This window comes from Pogona vitticeps, chromosome 3 (genome assembly GCF_051106095.1).
Source record: "Pogona vitticeps strain Pit_001003342236 chromosome 3, PviZW2.1, whole genome shotgun sequence".
Taxonomy (NCBI): domain Eukaryota; kingdom Metazoa; phylum Chordata; class Lepidosauria; order Squamata; family Agamidae; genus Pogona; species Pogona vitticeps.
In genome coordinates, this window is record NC_135785.1 from 192,131,400 (window position 1) to 192,146,850 (window position 15,451).

General features: G+C 44.3%; 1 protein-coding gene across 24 annotated transcripts in view; it reads right to left on the reverse strand.

The window, feature by feature from the left end:
* The window catches only part of DMD (dystrophin), a 1,295,019-nt gene that overhangs the window by 55,781 nt on the left and 1,223,787 nt on the right, over positions 1–15,451 (reverse strand). For all 24 annotated transcript variants that reach the window (XM_078390471.1, XM_078390476.1, XM_078390472.1 and 21 more), the window contains one exon: positions 3,110–3,276. In XM_078390471.1, coding sequence (XP_078246597.1) covers positions 3,110–3,276 — 167 coding nt within the window. The remainder of the gene's footprint in view (positions 1–3,109; positions 3,277–15,451) is intronic.

The following is a 15,451-nucleotide window of genomic DNA, read 5'->3' on the forward strand; positions in this document are numbered from 1 at the left end:
TGTTAACTTATACATGAATATTTAAAACTCATTTTACATTCTTTTTTTCAAAAAAGCAGGCAATGCCTTATATCAAACTGAAGATGAAACCTATTCTTTCACAGATTGATTCAGTGCATTTCTGCTTAAGGTCATACAATAACTATCTCTGAAAGCAGACAAAATGATGATGGTTTTCATGAATGCAGCCCACTCACAGTAATCTAGCTCAGCTTTGAAAAGATAATTCTGAAATGTTCTTTGTCAACAGCTTGATGTACAGAAGGATAAATACCAATGCTAAGAGGACTGCGTGAATAGAAAAAAAGACTACAGCAGTTATTGCAAAAGAGAGCAATAGAACAAGTTTTAGGCATAAATGAAAGTGGCATGGGCATACATATCTATCCGCAGCTGTTTTAAATAATATTGGCTTATTTATTGCTGTAAGACCCATGCTTGTGACATTCAGATATCTAAGCATAACAGCTTAATGTTTTAATTTAGGGATAAAATGATTGTTAAGAGGAGTTTCTGACTGGTGGATGAAATTCAATCAATTTATGATGAGTTTCCAGTTTACCAGGATTATACTCCAAGGTATATAAAAAATATATACCTTGAATGGAGTATAATCCTGGTAAACTGGAAACTCATCATAAATTGATTGAATTTCATCCACCAGTCAGAAACTCCTCTTAACAACCATTTATCCCTAAATTAAAACATTAAGTTGTTATGCGTAGATATCTGAATACAGTGGTGCCTCGTATAACGAGTGCCCCGTTTAACGATGAATTCGCATAGCGATGGCAAAAATGGCATCGCTTTTGCGATCGTATAACGAAGGTGCCTATGGGGAAAAATCGCTTTGCGATGTTTTCCCCATAGGCACCATTTTTCCCCAGCTGAGCGGTGGGAGCCTCCAAAGGAGCGCTCCCGCCACTCAGCTGGGGGAAAATGCCTGCGGTGGCCTTCGAATGACCCTTCCGAAGGATCCTTCTGAGGTCACCGCGGGGGGAGGGTGGGGGGATCCGATGCCTGTCAGGCATCCTGGGTTCGGATCCCACCCGCCGCCGGTTACCCAGCCTTGGGTAACCGGCGGTGGGTGGGATCCGAGCCCGGGATGCCTGAAAGGCATCCGGATCCCCCCGCTCTCCCACCCTCCCCCCGCAGCTTGGATCGGACCTGCGGGGGCTAGCCCTGCCATGGCTGGACTCCCAAGAGTCCAGCCATGCCCGGGGTAGCCCCCGCGGGTCGGATCCAAGCCAGATCCAAGCCGCGGGGGGAAGGTGGGGAGACCCGATGCCTGTCAGGCATCCTGGGCTCGGCAGCGCGGGGCGGCAGGGACAGGGTGGAGGGGTCCCGACGGCTTCCAGGCTTTTGCCTGGAAGCCTTCAGTCCCCCCACCCACCCTGTCCCCTTCGCTGGCAGCCACCCCCCGCTGCTTTCCCCAGCCTGGATCGGGCTCCTGGGAGTCCGATCTTGGCTAGGGAAGGCAGCGCGGGGCGGCGGGGACAGGGTGGAGGGGTCCCGAAGGCTTCCAGGCTTTTGCCTGGAAGCCTTCGGGATCCCCCACCTACCCTGTCCCTGCCAGTTTTTAGTCCACTGGAATGCAATAACCAGGTTTTAATGCGTTTCAATGGGCTTTTTAATTTCGCTTTACGAGGTTTCCATATAGCGACGTTAATCCTGGAATGGATTAACGTTGCTATACAGGGCACCACTGTATATATTTTAATTATACAGTGGTGCCCCACACATAGCGACGATAATCCGTTCCGGATAAATCGTCGCTATCCGGAAACATCACTATATGGATATAAAAACCCCATAGGTTCCTATGGGTGATAAACCCTATGCGTTCCTATGGGTGATAAACTCAACGCTAAGCGGGAATCCTCCATAGGGCCGCCATTTTTGCCACCTCAGTAAGCGAGGAATCGGCACGAAAACGCTGCGGGCAGCCATTTTGTTGATCCAGCGGCCATTTTGGAACCGCCGATCAGCTGTTCTAAAACATTGCAATGTGAAGATCAGTAAGCGAAACGCTTACCACTCATCACAATGCGGTTTACCCTATTTAAACATCGCAATGCGATCGCAAAAGCGATCCCAAAAATGCGTCGCTATGCGGATTCGTCGTTAGACAGTGCGCTCGTTATTTGAGGCACCACTGTATTTTAAATGTTGAATTTTTATTGTATTTTAAATGTTGTAAGCTGCCCAGAGACCTTTGGGTAGTGTGGGCGGCATAAATTTTAATAAATAAATAAATAAATAAGGAAACTTAATCTGTGGTTACTGAATCCTACAAGCTTTCATCTGCATGATTTATAAAACTGAGGAAGGTGATAAAGGATGACACTAGACAATAAACTTAGCTTTTATTTGGAAACTGGTTGAAGTCCTATTCTATGTGGCATAACATAAAGTTATACCTGAGAAACTGTGCAGATTGTTATCTCCAGGCAGTCTACACCATGCAATGTGATTGTGTTATCAATTGCATGACTACTCATGGTACAACTACTGCACAATATGCATGTGGAAGTGCTTTGTGAACAGAATATTTGCTTTGGTGGGATTAGGGCTACCACTTTGATTTCAGATGGATTTCAGTCAATGTGTTCTTAAGTAGTGACAGACATTTGTTAGTCCTACCATAAGGTTCCTCACCTCTGTATATTCCACTCCAATTTTGTTTTCTATTTGGAAGGTAAATCCTGGCTTAATTTGCAGGCCTGACTGTGTTGTGAAAGAACAGGCTAATCACAGGGAATACACTTTCCCTTTCACATCTGGTTTGACCCTAAGACACAATTCTAATACATATGTTTTTACTGAACTAAAGGAACAGGAAATAAGGCTTTTAGTTAAGAAAGCTACCTTTAGGAATATGGGAAAGATGTGGAAGTATTCCATTTTCTTAAACATGGCCTCTATCCAAAGTTAATGGCTGAGTTGCACAATTCATTATGAAACAGATAATGTCTCCACTGATTTTATAAGTTACAGCAGAAACTGATTCAAAAATTAACCATTTCTACTACAATGGCAATAGGATTCTTGGCCGCTGGATTTAATATAGCCATTAATTAAAAGAGCATTTGGAACTGAAGAAACAAACCTGAATCCAATGATAGGACACTCCTTGCAGATGTTGCACTTAGCTTGGTGCTTGGCAGTTTCAGCAGCAGCCACCCTATGTAAAACTGGAAGCCATACCATGGACTGTGGCTCAAGTCTCATCCAATCCAGAAACAGAGCTGCCTCAATTTCAGGTTTGTTATTGGCCTACAGGAGAAAGGAGAGACATTAAAGTACTCAGGGGAAAAATTGCACATAAATTGTTCTTTAAGTCCTTACTTTTCTAACAGCATTCCTCCTCTCCCCTCTTTTCATTTTCAAATCATAAAAGAAAACTATTTTATCACATAATGTTCCTAGACCTTTGTTTGTCATAACAACACATGAGGGGGCAATAGGCATTAACAGGAGATGAATCAACAGATAGGAGGAAGTCATGGTCAGCTCTTCCCACACCTGTGGATTGGAAATCTTCCTTTCTTTGTGCAGAGTTATTTTCCTGCCGTATGACTTGGGACTATTTTCTGATTTTGAGGCTCAAATGGTGGAGGTGGGGACAACGAAGCAGTTGTAGACAGGAATCAGAAAGTTTGGTAAGCATTGTTCATCTTCTCCTATCCTCTAGTTCATCCTGGCAAATCTCCTTCCACTTGTGTTACAAAGTGAATACAGCTTTGAGAATACCGTATCTGCTTCATGATATGATGATTTGTTCTCTGTCAAATACTATGTGCATGTTGCAAATATCAAGCTGACAATGTATGTTCTCCCCTCCTTGGGTACCCTTTGAGTTCTGGCACACACAAAATTACTGCAGTCCACTACTGCCCAAATTACTATCAATGTTGCTAGTGAGTGTCCTTCAAATTTTTTAAGAGTTTATCTTGATGTTGAAAGTAAGCTTCTGTTACAGTTTATTTTGGCTCAGGTCCCTATTAAATATCAAGAAAGACTTGCATCTAAATTCAAAATCTTTTCCCTCCAGGCCAGTGGTTCTCAGCCTTGGGTCCCCAGATGTTCTTTGACCACAAATCATTTTACCAACCTGAGAAGGATAGGAGGCTGAATGAACCTTGAGAGTTGACTATCTGGGGTTGAACTCCAGGTCGTGAGCACAGTTTTGGCTGCAGTACTGCAGTTTAGCCACTGTACCACAAGGCTCTTAAAAAAACTTTGGGGACTCAAGGTTGGGAACCACTAGGCTAATGAATTACTGTGGAAATGATACAATTATATTTTTTAAGCTACAGTAGCTGATTTTTATTTTTAAATGACTCACTGAAGAAATCTTTCTAGATGTTGAACAGATAACAACATAACGAAATACAATAAAGTCCACTGAGGTGTCCAGAGATGACCTAATGAGGCAGATAAGTACATGTAAAGCATTCCATCATTTTACCAATCATTCCATATATAAGACAATTTAGAAAAAAACATCCATGGAGTAAAAAAAAATCTCACTATATACGGAAAGGTCACAAAAAGACAAAACATTCAGCCTGATGTTCTGCTTAGTATAATACGTCACTATTAGAGTGGGCCTATTGAATCAACAGATATTTGGTGGGTTACATCATCTGTAAGTTCCACTGATTCAAAGGGCCTACTCCAGTTGTGTCTTATTACACTAAACAACAGGATTTCAGTCATAGATTTCTTTTGCACTGTGGAAAGTGAGTCAAACTTTTATTGTGAGATAGTTGTAAAGAAACACTTTCTTTTCTTTAAGGAGTTAGTAAGAATTTAGATTCACTTGCAAGAAACAGCACAGACTGCATATCAAGCATTAGGCTGGAACAACCTATCCACAGGTAACATACTAATTATTATTTCAAAATACTATTTCAAGATGCAAGCCAGTACAACTGTATCTCTCTAAATGACAATCTTATTTCAAGCAGCAAATAAATAAATTAGAACACCAAACTGCACAACAAGATGGATTCCAGTTAAAGTACCTCTGACTAGTATTTCAAGCTGTGGAGTGGACCTTACACAACTGCAGTTACTTATGTGTAAGCATAAAAGCCACCAATCTGTCTTTAATAACAACAACCTGCCATCAATTTTGACTGATGGTGATTCTTTCTAGGATTTTCTAGATATAGAATACTCAAAAGTGGTTTACTATGCTCTTTTTCTAGGAGTGTTCTAGGATACTGTAGCTTGCCCAATACAGATTGGCATTTCTCCTAGAGGACACAGTGGGGAATTGAACTCCTGGCCCCTCGGATCTACCCCATTGAGCTAACCAAGCTATCTGTTATTCTCCCCAATGGAAATCTGCAGTGGCAAAGAAAATAGGTGGTTATACAACATGGTGTTGCAAATATATCTTATAACATTAAGAGTCTTTGTGTACTACTTCAGATTGCTCACAAGGGTAACATTCTGTAGAAAGGGGCTTTCTACAGAAAGGAAACTAGTGCATTAGCAAGAGAGCTAGGATAGGACAGAATCACAGAATAACTGAGTAGGAAAGGCCCTATAAGGCTATCAAGTCCAACCCCCTGCTCATTGTAAAAATCCAAATCAATGCAGATCTGAAAGATGGTTGTCCAATTTTCTCTTGAATGCCTCCAGTGATGGAGCGCTCATCACCCCCAAGGTAGTTGGTTCGATTGTTGTGCTGCTCTAACAATATCCAGCCTAAATTTGGCTTCTTGTAGCTTGAGTCTATTATGTGTTCTACACTCAGGGATGACTGAGAACAGATCCTGCTTCACCTCTGTAGACTACCTTTCAAGTATTTGGAAAGTGCTATCATATCTCCCTCTCCTTTTCTCAAGACTAAACATGCCCAGCTATTTATTACTGCACTTTCATTTAAGTGAAAATGGAATATAGTAATTAATAATAGCCACTTAGCTTCTTAGTGTTGTCTTCTAAAATGCAAGAATAACTACTAAAATTATCCACAGGTTTTGGATAAATAACTACTGGATAAAATACCAGATTTTGGATAAATAGCCACCGATTTTGGATAAATAACTACTAACATCCACAGATTTTAGTACTCATGATGGTCATGCAGAAAGATTTACTAGAATCCGCATTGTGTGCACTAGGCCATTGGTTCCCTAACGGGAGAAAAGGTTGCTAGAAGGGCATCAAGACATTCCAGGGAGGGCACTATGAGATTTCCATTAGAAATATTTTTCTTAGCTTAACCAAATTTGTGTGATACAGGTCATTATTAGAAGTCAGAATTTTTCAAAAAATATATCATTTTTGTTTTTAAAAAATTAAAAGTGTCTGTGTTTCTTTTAATTGTCTTTCTTGAACAGTTTTTATTTAATAAAGGGGCCCGAATGATGATAAAGCAAACTTGAGTAAATATGACATTTTCTGTAAAAACAAAATGGGAATGTGATGCCACTATACTAGACAATCATCTTTAGATACGTACTATCTAATACTTAAAATGAACCTTATAAGCACCAAGAAAAAAAATCATTTGATATGCCAATTTTGCTATTAAGCAATGGGTTCTATATCAAAATGCTGCAGTGCTGTAATGTAAACAGAATAAGAATGAACAGCTCAAGGGAGTAACATTTGTAACTGTTTTCAATTTATAGAAAAACACACTGAATATATGAAACAGCTAATGCAATTTCTAAATATCTATTTTATTTCTTCAGATTCATTTTAATTTTATTGATTGCTAATAGTTTTGATTGCTGTCTATTTTAAGTGACATGGTATACACAATGTACAATCTCTACTCCATTAAAATGCACCAAACCTAGCACTGATGCACTTAAAGGTACATTGAAAAAAGCTTCTCAGGGTCAGACAGTACAGGGCAGATACTTCTTTAATGTCTTCTGAGCTGCTATTATTACAATTTCTTTAATAATCTCTAAACCTAGTCCAATAGTTGCTGAGTGTTTTACATAAGGGAAGAGTCCAACATACTATATCTAAAAGGGGAAAAAAGAAACTGTTTTTCCTTCAAATAACCTTGCTTTACACGATTGCCACAGTAACACTATGAATCATGAAGCAAAACTGTGTATTTCCCAGAGTTCACAAATAACAATGTTATGTCTGATATTTAAATTCATACTTTTTGAACATATTTTATCCTCTGGCAGTCATCTGACAAGAAACAAAGAGAGAAGAATGCTAGGTATTTATTATAACATTACATAATGCTTTAAAAAATTTTATGCTTTCTAAAAAAGGAAAACATAAAAATAAGACAAAAGAAGAGTTTGCTAATCCCTGATTTTGAGAAAAATTATATCTTACATCTTAGCTGATCAACAAATGAAAAGATTCAGCACTGGCTGAAGGAACTGAAAAATTCTGGAATAGAAAAGTCACTGCACCCAGTAGTGACATAACAAAGATACCTAGAAGAAATGTGCACATACAATATGAATATTTAAGCCTACATTCATACATGTCAGTATAACGAACTTTCTTTCATCTCATCTTTACTCTACAGCCTGATCTAATCCTTTTAAAAAATTACTGGGTGAGTGTTCCCAGTCTTTTAGATCTGGTTTTGAGACCATAAGTGGGACTTTAAGGAGAATAAGAGATCAACCCTTCCTGTCAGGAGAAGTGCTGTCACAGGAAGTATTTCCCTTACAAGGTGGCAGCCCTCATTGAGCACCTTGCATCTGCAAGTCCCCAAATTCTTAAGACCAAAATGTAGGCATGGAAAGCATTTTGCTTGTCGCTTGAGGATTACTAACTCCAAAGATTCTGAGCACATGCACACTGGCAGAACAAGATTTTCTTCCCAAACTACTTTTAAGGACTCACATTTGAGATACAAAAAGGCATTTTTCCTGCCCACCCTCACCCATCCTTTGTTATCTCCTGCTACAGTAAGCACCACATTTCTGTACTGCTGTGTAAGGCAGACAAGGTTGTTGCCAGGGAACCTAACCTACAGAGGCTAAAAGCACAAATTCTGATACACAGTTGCTGCTGGCATGGTCTTTCTCCTCCTCTCTTCTGACAGCAAATTATTGCCAGCGTTGTTACCGGCATAAAAACTTCTCACATGTTTGCAGCCCATCCTCATTCACAGCAAAAAATTCTTGACTCAAACACATGATGCCGGTACACTGAATATATTTTTCTTTTACAGAACGGCAACATTCAAAAGGAGGAAAGAGTCATCAGGAATAGCCAACCAAAAATAAAAATACAAAGAGAATTTTTTTTCAATAATGCAAATACACAATGAATACATTTCAAATAACCATAAATTAATAAAATGATGGAATTAATGGGCGGGGGGGGGGGGGAATTAAAAGACAAAATGTTGTGAGACCAACAGATTTGCGTCAGCGTGAACTGCTGTGGATCAAAATCTACTTCCTCAGATACATGGAATGCTCATACAATGTCATCAAGTATCAATAGCCATGCATTTTGTAGGCTAAATCGCCAAGTGGCTTACAGAAAGCATAATGCTTTCCCTTGGGTGCCACTCAGAGTGCTCCCAGCAGTCAAACTTTGTTGCTTTACAGTATCAATGGCCACTGTGAAATCTACAGTGGGGTCTCTACTTAAGAACTTAATCCGTATTGGAAGGTGGTTCTCAAGTTGAAAAGTTCTTATGCTGAATGTGCATTTCCCATAGGAATGCATTGAAAACCATTTAATCTGTATCTGCTCTTTTCCATCCATAGAAACTACAGTGGAACCTCTACTTAAGAACTTAATCCGTTTTGGAATGGTGTTCTTAAGTTGAAACGTTCTTAAGTTGAAGCAAAATTTCCCATAGGAATGGACTGAAAACCAATTAATCCTTTCTGGCTGTTTTTGTTTTTTTTTTTGTTATGTAGAGGTGCGTTCGTACATTGAAGCATTAGTTCCCATAGGAACTAATGCAAAGCTGGTTAATACGTACTCTACCACTAGGGGGAGAATTTTTTTTAACCTAAGATGACCTAAGGTTAAAAAAAGAGCAGGAAAGGTTTTTTTTTCCTGTTCTTATCTTGGATTTCTGTTCTCAAGTAGAAGCAAAATTTAGCAAATGGAGCTGTTCTTAAGTTGGATTGTTCTTAAGTAGGGACGTTCTTAAGTAGAGACCCCACTGTATAGGCGAACAGTAAGTATTGTTCTGCAGATAATCATCCACTGAGATCACCAAAGGTTTTATTTACCCAAAGCAGGTTAAAAAATCCAACTGAAATACCTAACAAAGATTTGGTCAGTCAGGAACATATGATGCTGGGTTGCAAGCTTGAACTTAGCTGACTATCCCAAACAAGATAGGAAAGGAATGGATACATGGATGTTACAAGGAAGTACAGTTTGAGAGTCTGTAAACTATGCTTAGGACTTAAATAGTACTGAGTTTTAAATTTCATGTTCACTGCTTTTTAGCATGGGTTAAGTGGTAAGCACCTTTACTCTGTTTCTAAAGCAAACGTTTCTTTTTAAATAGCCTCACATTCTGGCAGTGACTAGAATCTTTAAACTTCAATAGCCTAGGGTGGCAACTGCCACCCTGAAGAATTTGCCTTGAAAAGAAAGGTTACTTACCTGTAACGATGGTTCTTCAAGTGGTCATTCTGTGAATTCACACAAAGGGTTAATACCAGCGCCAGCGTCGGTCCTCTCGGAACATTCTCTAGCTGCAAGAGAAAAGTAACACTGTTTAGGACTACCCCTACTGCGCACGCCCAGCCTAACCGTCCCTCAGTTCCATTTGTCCGCCACAGGTACTTGAATCTATAGAGATACCAGTGACAGACAGACAGAGGGGAGGCCGGGCGGGATTGTGTGAATTCACAGAATGACCACTTGAAGAACCATCGTTACAGGTAAGTAACCTTTCTTTCTTCATCGTGGTCTTCTGTGAATGCACACAAAGGGTGATTAGCACGCTTACTAACCGGATGGTGGGCTGTCACTGAAGAACAGATGTTAGCACTGCTCTCCCGAACCTCGTCTCATCCCTTGCCCTCATGTCCAATCTGTAGTGGGTTATGAAGGTAGAGGCATTGGACCAGGTAGCGGACTGGCAGATGTCGGGCAGGTCGACGACATGCAGTAAAGCAGTCGATGAGGCTACGGCCCTGGTGGAGTGGGCCCTAAGTCCCTCTGGAGGGTCTCTGCGGTTGAGCTCGTAGGAGAGAGCGATGGTAGATACAAGCCACCTAGAGAGTGTCGACGGCGAGCCTTTCTTTGGACCAAAGTAGCAGAGGAAAAGCCTGTTTGCCTGTCTAAATTCCTTGGTTCTGGATACATAGAAGGCTAGGGATCGCCGAACATCGAGCATGTGGAGCATGCGCTCAGCATCGGTAGCCGGAGACGGAAACAAGCTGGGGAGAATCAGTGCCTGATTTACATGGAAATCGGAGACCACCTTAGGAAGAAATGAGACGTCCAAGTAGAGCATAACCTTGTCCCTGAAGAATTGAAGAAATGGCTGATCAGAGCGAAGCGCTGCTAACTCACTAGCCCGGCGAGCAGATGTTATAGCCACCAAAAATAGTGTCTTCAAAGAGAGCAGCTTAAGGTCACAGGTAGCCATGGGCTCAAAAGGAGGCCTAGAAAGGGCATGTAGAACCAGGTGAAGGGACCACTGTGGAATCGGTGGACGAATAGGAGGTCGAAGGTTAGAGAGGCCTTTCAAAAACGTCCTAATTGTAGGGTGGGAGAAAAGCTGGGAAGAGGGTGAGCCTCTGGGTTGGAAGAAAACAACCGCTGCCAAATACACCTTGATAGTAGAAATAGTAAGGTTAAAGTCAAACAGGTAACGCAGGTACTGTAAAAGCGTGGAAACAGAAACAGGGGACGGAACGAGACCCCTCTGCTGGGTAAACTTCAAAAAACTTTTCCACTTGTACGCATACAAGCGAGACGTGGAAGGCTTGACGGCACTATTCAAGACTTCCTTGATCTCGGGACGATCTTCCACACTGTCAGGTGGAGCGTTTCGAGGTCCGGGTGAAGGACTTTGCCTGCCTCCTGGGTCAATAGGTCGGGCCATAAGGGGAGGGTTGTGGAGTCCACAGCCATCTGGACTAGAGTGGGGAACCACACCTGTCGAGGCCAAAAGGGTGCGATGAAAATGGCCGGAATCATCGAACGTCGGAGTTTCACTAGGGACCTCTGTATCAACGGAAGAGGTGGAAACATGTACAAGAGGCCCTGATTCCATGGAATCATGAATGCGTCGCCGAGAGAGTGTAGGCCGAGGCCGGCCCGAGACGCATACCTGGGGCATTTCGCATTCTGAGGAGATGCAAAAACGTCCAACACGGGGTTCCCCCACCGGCGGCAAAGATCCCTGAAGACCAGAGGGTTCAGCTCCCATTCGTGTGTCTGATGCTGAAGCCTGCTCAGAGTGTCTGCGACTGCATTATCCTCTGTGGCCACATGGATGGCTACTGGATAGACATGATGACGGTAACACCACTCCCAGAGGAGGATGGAGAGATATAGGAGTGATTGAGAACGAGTTCCTCCCTGCTTGTTGACATAATGCATTGTGGTAGTGTTGTCCGTCACTAGCTGAACTCCGCGGCCCTGTAGAAGTGGAAGGAAGGACCTGAACGCCTTGATGACTGCAAGCAGCTCCAGGTGATTGATGTGGAACATTGCTTCCTGTGGAGTCCAGAGGGCATGAATGGTGTGGTGGCCGCAGTGTGCCCCCCAGCCGGATGGACTGGCGTCCGTTGTGACTTGGGCGGTGAGACGGAGTGGACGGAAAGGACGGCCGACCGTGAGGTGAGGTGTGTACGTCCACCACTGGAGCTGTCTGACTAGCTCCGGCGTGACACGAAGACGTTTCCTCTGGCTGTCCACCATGGGGTCGAAAAGAGCCAGGAACCATGACTGGAGCGACCGTAACTTGAGACGAGCGTGGGCTAGTGCCGGTGTGGTAGAAGACATCAGGCCGAGAAGGTGCTGGGCATGATGGGCTGTCACCCGGCCACGTGGTTGGAATTTTCTGATGGCTCGCTGTATCTTGTGTATTCTCCCTGGGGGGAGAAATGCACGACCCTTCACGGCATCTAAGCAGACCCCTATGTACTGTACAGTTTTGGAGGGGATGAGCTGAGACTTCTCTTTGTTGACAGTGAGTCCGAGATTGAGAAGGAGATACAGGATGAACTTTGTGTCTTTCAGGGATTGTCTCCGTGACGTGGAGACCACTAGCCAATCGTCCAGATAAGGATAGACGTGGATGCCCCTGAGACGAAGGTAAGCTGCCACTGGGGCCATGACCTTGGTGAAAGTTCGGGGAGCTGTGGACAGGCCGAATGGCAGGGCCTGGAATTTGTAAATTGTGCCCTGAAAAATGAACCGGAGATACTTGCGGTGGTCGGGGTGGATAGTGACATGAAAGTAGGTGTCCTTTAGATCTATAAGGACGAACCAGTTGTCTTTCTTCAGCAGGTGCATGATGGACTCTAAGGTGAGCATTCGAAACCGTCTGGGTCGCAGGTAAGTATTTAGGAGTCTTAGATCGAGAATGGGCCTTATGCCTCCTCCTCTTTTTGATACAGCAAAATAACGGGAATAGAACCCGTGTTGTATGTCGCGGGGTGGTACTGTATAGATGGCATCTTTTTCCAAGAGAGATGAAATTTCTTCCTCTAGCGAGGAATCGAAGGAGGAGCAATTTATGAAGCCCAGCGGAGGAGATTTTATAAACTCCAGCTGGTAACCGTATTGAATGATCCTTAGAGCCCAAGTATCGGTTGTGATAGCAAACCAGTTGTGTAGAAACGGCTGAAGACGGGCGGTGGGTGGTGAATGGGTGAGTATGGGAGGACGAAAGTCAAAGATACTGTTTTTGTTTTCTCCCAGGTGGTTTAAAGGATTGACGACGGTGAGACTGACGAGACCGGTATCCCTGAACAGAAGAGGAGGACTGTCCGGAACGTTGCTGAGGTAAGTGTTTATAAGGACGGTATTGCTGAGAAGGTTGTTGATATTGGCCGTAAGGTTTACGCCATTGGGGTCTTCTCTGTCTAGACTGAGTCTGAACAGAATAGGACTTTGCAGTCCTCTTATCTTTGTGGAGATCCTCTAAGTGGGAGTCAGTCTTTTCATTGAACAAGCCACTAGCGTCGAAGGGGAGGCTCTCAACCTTAGATTTGACATCATCCAGTATGTCTGCAGAACGGAGCCAAGCATGTCTTCGGATAGTAATGGCAGACATGAGAACTCTAGCAGCGATCTCTGCTGCATGGCGGATGGAGAGGCGTTCATGTTTGGATACTGTCTGAGCCTCCTCATATGAGTTTAGAAAAGCTTGCCGGGTGTCTTCAGGTATCATTTTCAGCCCTGGCAAAACTTTGAGCCAGAGCTGTTTGTGATAAGCCCCTAACACAGTCTGATAATTGATGACTCGGAGCAACAAGGTGATGAGGGAGTAGATTTTCCTACCTATGATCTCCAGTTTTTTACCTTCCTTGTCAACGGGGGTAACGTGAACCTTGGCAGATGGTCTGGAGCAACTTGTTTCTACAATGAGTGAATTTGGAATTGGATGCTTGAGCAGAAAATGGGTGTCAGCCTCATGAATTTTGTAAAAGTTCTCTGTGCGACGAGGAACATTGGGAGTATTCGCAGGCTGAGCCCAGAATTCCTTAATGGTCTCCATAACCACTGACACAAAGGCTATACTGGGAGGAGCGGTGCTGTCCTTGTTAATGTCTCCGAAAAATAAGTCTTCACCCGGAGGTGAAGGAAGATTCAAGTCCAACTTCAGGGTTTTTGCAAGCCGTGACATCATCTGGGAGTAGCAAGAGAAGTCCTCAGATGGAGAAGACGCGTGAGGATCCCCAGTGTCTGAAACCACCACATCTCCCTGAGGCAACTCGTGAGGTGGCAGGGGCAGGGGATGTTCTTGATCGGAGTCAGAAGACTGCTTTGTGGACACCTAATCTGGGTCCGAGGAGAAGACATCGCTTTTCTTTTTTGGAGGTGGTCCCTCGACGCCGACTGGCGCTGTCTGAGGCTGTGACGGGACTGCAGCCGATGCCGACGTTGAAGGTACTGGTTGCAGTGCAGGGGCAACCGGTAATGAAGGGGGTTTAGCCCCGACGCGGATAACTCGACGTCGACCTCGAGGACGGGTGGACTCCGGCGAAGAGGACAGATAAATGTACCGGATCTTTCTATGATACCGATCCCGAGACGCGGACGTCGAAAACGAGGAAATGGACCTCGAACGACCATGTCGACGTCGATGGTGTTTACGACGTTTGGGTCGGTCCGAATCCGCGGAATAGGAAGAAGAGGATCGACGTCGGTGCTTGCTACAACGTCGATGGGACCTGCGCTTCTTCCTAGAGCGTTTACGCTTCGAAGATTTCGATTCCGAACGGTGGGAAGAGTCGGACTGGGTCGAAGCTCGATGCTTCCTCTTCGACCGTTTCGTCGAGGAGACTTCGATCTCGAGTGGTCGGTAGAAGGGGACCGACTCGAGGAACGGTGTTTGTCCATGCGAGGACGCTTGTCTCGAGGGGATTTCGACCTTGAACGCACGGGAGAACGAGGACACTTGTCCCGTGAAGATCTCGAGCCGGAGTGTACGGACGAGATCGACAGAGGAGACGACCCCTGGCCCGCAGGAGATGGGCTATGTGGGGCAGAAGTCAGGCCAGTAGTGGCTCCAACCAACTGGCTCGGCGTCGGGGAAGACATTCCCGCCGGCGGCACGGCTTCAGTGTGTCGAGCAGGAGGTGGAACGGCTGCCCCGGACGAAGCATCGAAGCGTCTCGACAACTCCTCGAGGATCGGAGAAGGTATCGACCCGGAGGCTGGCGACAGCCGAAGGGACGTCGCCTTAGGCTTGGCAGACGCCTTGGCTTTCGACGTTTTGGACGGCTTCGTTTTCGGTGGAGCAGGAGCCGGCGGCTCGGGGTTCGAAGCAAGAGTGGTCGACTTCGACGCCGCGGACTTCTTCGACATTTTTGAGACTTTAGAAACCACCGATTGTACGGGGGCTGCTCTGGAAGTGGAAGCCATTTCTCCCTCCGAAGGCGCTGTGGAAGATAATGTCGACTCCCACAGGTGAAGTTTAAGGCGCTGTTGGCGAGCCTTAAGGGCGGCTTTAGTGAAAGCTTTGCAGTGTGGGCAAGTTTTGGAGTTGTGCGATTCCCCTAAACAATACAAGCAAGTATCGTGGCCGTCCTGGTGGGGGATTTTGCGATCGCACACCACACACCTGCTAAATGGTCCGGACGGGGACATAGGGTGGTAAGACACCGACGTCGACTAGTCCGAAGGAGAAAGCAAAGAAGTCCGTAAAACAGTCCGAGTGAAAGCCGAGGAAAATAGAAGAAGAACCGATGTCATCTAGTTTGAAGGGAAAAGACGCGAGGGTAGTCCGTATAGCCAAAACTTGAGGTCAAACGAAGGAATAAATCCAATTTTCTAAGAT